This window comes from Octopus bimaculoides, chromosome 7, assembly GCF_001194135.2.
Source record: "Octopus bimaculoides isolate UCB-OBI-ISO-001 chromosome 7, ASM119413v2, whole genome shotgun sequence".
Taxonomy (NCBI): domain Eukaryota; kingdom Metazoa; phylum Mollusca; class Cephalopoda; order Octopoda; family Octopodidae; genus Octopus; species Octopus bimaculoides.
Window position 1 is genome coordinate 13,009,146 of NC_068987.1, and position 4,347 is coordinate 13,013,492.

The 4,347-nt window shown below is 33.2% G+C and overlaps 1 protein-coding gene across 2 annotated transcripts in view; it reads left to right on the forward strand.

Moving 5' to 3' along the window:
* The window catches only part of LOC106869743 (uncharacterized), a 26,333-nt gene extending 22,316 nt beyond the window's left edge, over positions 1-4,017 (forward strand). The window contains exons 1-3 of one of the 2 annotated variants that reach the window (XM_014915599.2): positions 222-831; positions 1,764-1,888; positions 2,541-4,017. In XM_014915599.2, coding sequence (XP_014771085.1) covers positions 1,795-1,888; positions 2,541-2,995 — 549 coding nt within the window. In that variant the 5' untranslated portion in view covers positions 222-831; positions 1,764-1,794 and the 3' untranslated portion in view covers positions 2,996-4,017. Of the gene's footprint in view, positions 1-221; positions 832-1,763; positions 1,889-2,540 lie in introns of those variants that run through there. The other variant, XM_014915600.2, reaches the window with a different exon arrangement.
* The last annotated feature ends 330 nt before the right edge of the window (positions 4,018-4,347 follow it).

Consider the following 4,347-nt stretch of genomic DNA (forward strand, 5'->3'; position numbering starts at 1 on the left):
ATATATATATATATATATATATGTATGTAATGAATATATATATCTAATTATATATATGTATATATACATATATATGTATATATACATATATATGTATATATATGTACAAATATATGTATATATATACACATTATGTGTGTGTATGTATGCATGTATGTATGTATGTATAGATGCACATACATACATACATACATACATACATACTACAAAACTTAGGAATTTCTATAAAATGTCCTCCTTCAGAGGATGTTAAAATTATTCCTCAGATTTAAACTGAGCCATTATTTAATCCTACTCTTTATCCAGTTCTTATACTCCTTATGAACATGTCATCTGCTTTGCGTAGTAATGTTGTACGCCCTTGTCAATTCCTAGTACACGTTGCACTCAATTCAATTAGTTATTGCAAAGACGTAAAGTTGTCTTGTGTGTTCTTTCCTCTAAATTAGTAACACTAACAATCAAATAAAGGTGACATGTACATCGTCTCAGTCTTCCTACGCTTGGCCCAGCAGAATATGAGGATATTGTAGCTGGGAGGAGAAATGGCTGTCTCAGCAGTCGGCTGATACCAGACTGAAGCAGCAGGAAATCCCGTACCTTGTTGAAAGACAAAACACGGTACTCAGCTCAGGAATCGAACCAACGACCTTATGGTCACGAGCTCAGTATCCTAACCTCTAGACCGGGAACCTTCACATCAGAAAGAATCGTTGTTGATAAAAGCTTACCTCTGTTCCAGCACTGATATTACCTAATCTTTCGCACAAGCAGGTTAGCGAATTTTTTTTTTTTTTCCGTTGAACTCCAAAGAAACTACGATTAAACCAGGTAATATTTGCTGTATTTCTTTCTTTTGTTTTTCTTATTAACGAGGGACAAAAACCCCGATATACACACCACACCAAATATATATAAATACGAACACACAAGTATCTCTCTACCCTTTTTTTTTTCATCTAAAGGAGTTTTAATCCAATGTGCTGTGTGTTTGTTTATAGCTGAATTCGCCTTCAAACACAAATTTAATAAAGACTTACTCCTCCGCACATACACACACACACACACACACACATACAATATACATCGTTGATAGGCATGTTACTGTGGTATTCATCTAGTGATAATTAATACGGGTAGTATTTAAAAACACAGTAAACAGATCGGAAGGAAACGAAAATATTGTCCCAGCAGCGGTTAGCGATAACGCCAGGTGCATTTCGGCCTTGTTAGGCCTAGTCAATGACATGTACTCACAGCCAACCTGACGCCTCCGATATATGGGACTGTGAATGAAACATTCACTAGTATTGCGAAAAGCCGGCCGGTTGGATAAAAGATCTTGTATACGCATATGAAGCAGTATTAAATTAAAATAGTCATCTACGTATTATACTTAATAAGTATATACATCGTTGATAGGCAAATTACTGTAGTATCCGTTCAGATATAACATCTTTTATGGACATGATGTGTTTAAAAACACAATATGTATCGGAAGAAAAGTCGTCTTAACAGCGGCTGGCGAGAACGCGATCGTGCATACTTCTTTAACGGAGTATCAGAAATTGATTCTTTCTGATAACCCTTTTACTGTGCAGACTTATTGTCATAGCCCCAAATAATTCAAAATTTGCAGAAGCATTTGTTGAGCACTTTTGTTTTTTTTATGTATTTAGTTAGAGTGTATGCATGTCACTAAGATGTTAAACACTTCGAGATAGCTTATCCGTAATTTTTTTTTATAATATTCATCTTTTTAGAGCAGTTTTATATTTAAATCCCAAGTGATTGATGGACTTCTGGTTACGAGGGGAATCAAAATTTGTACTAATGAGAGATATAGTTTTGGAAGCAAAACATTCCATAGTAGAAGGCTTGCTACGAGGTAAGATCATGCATATTTTCTTTACATTGTGTATCATGTCCAGAGTTGTGTCTTTTACTTGCTGAAATGATTAAAATAATATTAGTCAATGCTGTCTTTTCCTCACCACTTATTTCATATCAGATTTTTGTCGTTAACAACATTATATATGTTAACACTAACTTATCAATTATTTTCTCTTTGTTTCGTTTATGCAGCTAGCATCTCTGGGTGATAAACCTGATTCCGTTTATATGCTTATTTAAGCTGTCTCTAAATGTTTTGTAGTTTGCATCTAGTTCATATTAACATTTTAAAATAGTCCCACTTCTACAGTAGCTGGGCCCTAAGGTAGCTGTGTTATTTCAGCTATGTTTCTACGGAATGTCTTTTGTTAGAAATTAGAACGTAGGCTGCTTTACTATTCAGTATCCTTTGTGAATTGAAACGATTTCGTTTACTTGCTCGGGACAAGCAATCAGCAGTCACCTTGACCAATGTACGTACTTATTAACATTGGTCAAAGCTGTGTGGTTATCACTTAGGTGTGACTACTAGCCAGAGAGGTCAGCTGACCAACTACCCTGTCTAATTATCAAAGTGAGAAAATAACGCATTTATTGCCGTTACAGTATGTGTTGTCTCTCTAGTTATTTGTTTTACTGTTTTACAGCATGTTTCCGTCAGATTATTGACAGTGATGAAGACAACGATTTTCCTTTACCATTAACCAGGAAATGTAGCAGTTGTCGCCGAAAGCTGGAAAAGGTAAGAAATGCAGAGATGTCTAGATCTGCACAAACACCAACCGCGAACATTGATAATGCAGAAGCAACACAAAAAGATTGTATTAATACTTCAAACATTTCCGAATCGGATTCTACTACCTCCTCCATACATCGCAGAAACAATATTCCTGCAGAACAAGACAAATACCAGATAACGGACTTTACACCAAACATAATGATGCAATTTCATCCAGAAGCCCAGTCTTCGAAGTTTGCCGAAAATTTGCAAATGACAAGATCCGCTGGTAACATATACATTTTAATGTGTTTGTATTGGTACAACTTCAAACAATATTTACTATACAGAAAATTAAAAAAGAAAAACCAGCTAAATTTGTAATATCTATAAAAGAATCTGGTCTTAAATTTGTAAAGAGCTGTCAAAATTTTATCAAAAATTCCCCTGAAAGAAATTCGTAAAATACACTTAATTAAAATTCACAGTTTAGAGTAAACATGATGATTAACAATCATTGAATATTACTATAAAGCTTCAGTCGATTAATTTGAATGAAACCGGTGACAATCACTTTTTGAGAACTCTGTCATTTTTCCAAACGCGTCTTGATGAAATCCTTCTGTTACTATATTTCTGTCGAAATACGCTATATTTGTATCAGTTAATTTTTCAAATAATGAAGGATTTAGTAAAATAACTTCATCGTTAAGCTGGTGTTTGGAAAAACAAATTAACAGATTTTGATGGAAGATTTGAATTTCGATCACTTTGAAACAGAATGCTTGCATCAAAGAACCAAGGGCAATTTGAGGCTGTCTTCTACAAGCTGAAATGGTTACACAAAAGAGTAACCAAGTCATCTTCGCATAGTTTGCATTCTCAGAACCATTATGGAGAATACTACTAATTTGGGACTTGTATAAAACAAATCTTGTATTAGGAAGTTAGGAAATTAAGAAATAACGAAATCAAAAGCAATAATTGAAAGAAATGTTGGCTTTGGAACGATTTATTTTCCATATAGAAAATACATTACATGCATCCAAATTAAGAACATATCGTATACACATGAAGATATACTACTACAAGCCATAAAGGACAGTGGCATCATATGCAAAAGTAACAAACTGATAGTACATATGTTCTCAGAACGTTATATGGCATATGATATCAGCTACTTCATTGATGATAAACGTTGATTTATTTTCTACAACGCATGATCGCAGTTTCAATAATGCATTTTCTACTAAAAGAAACACTTGAGGAATATTAAAGCAATCTATAAATGTGACGGCGGTCATGTGTAAAACTGCAAACCATTTTTATTTTTGAATAACTCCAGGTACAAAACTTTGGATTTGTTACATTTATATTTAGACACACAAGCATTCAGCTACATATACTTAAGCACACATCTATATGTACATGTATATGTATATATATATATATATATATATCATATTAGGGATTTTTATTATTCTTAAGATTATCTTAGACCTGAAGAATGACTATATTTTTAAATTGAATCGAATTTATTTCAAAATATAGCCACGAAACGCGCGTAGTCTATTTAATGTTATTTGATATTTATTGATTGTGCAATTTATTGATTTTTGAAATAGGGCTTTTGTGGTATATTTGTTTTTCTGAATGGTTTGCTTGAAGTTTTTCATTGTTGAATTTGTTTATAGTGGGTTTTTTTCTCTAAATTATGTATGTATGTATGTATGTAC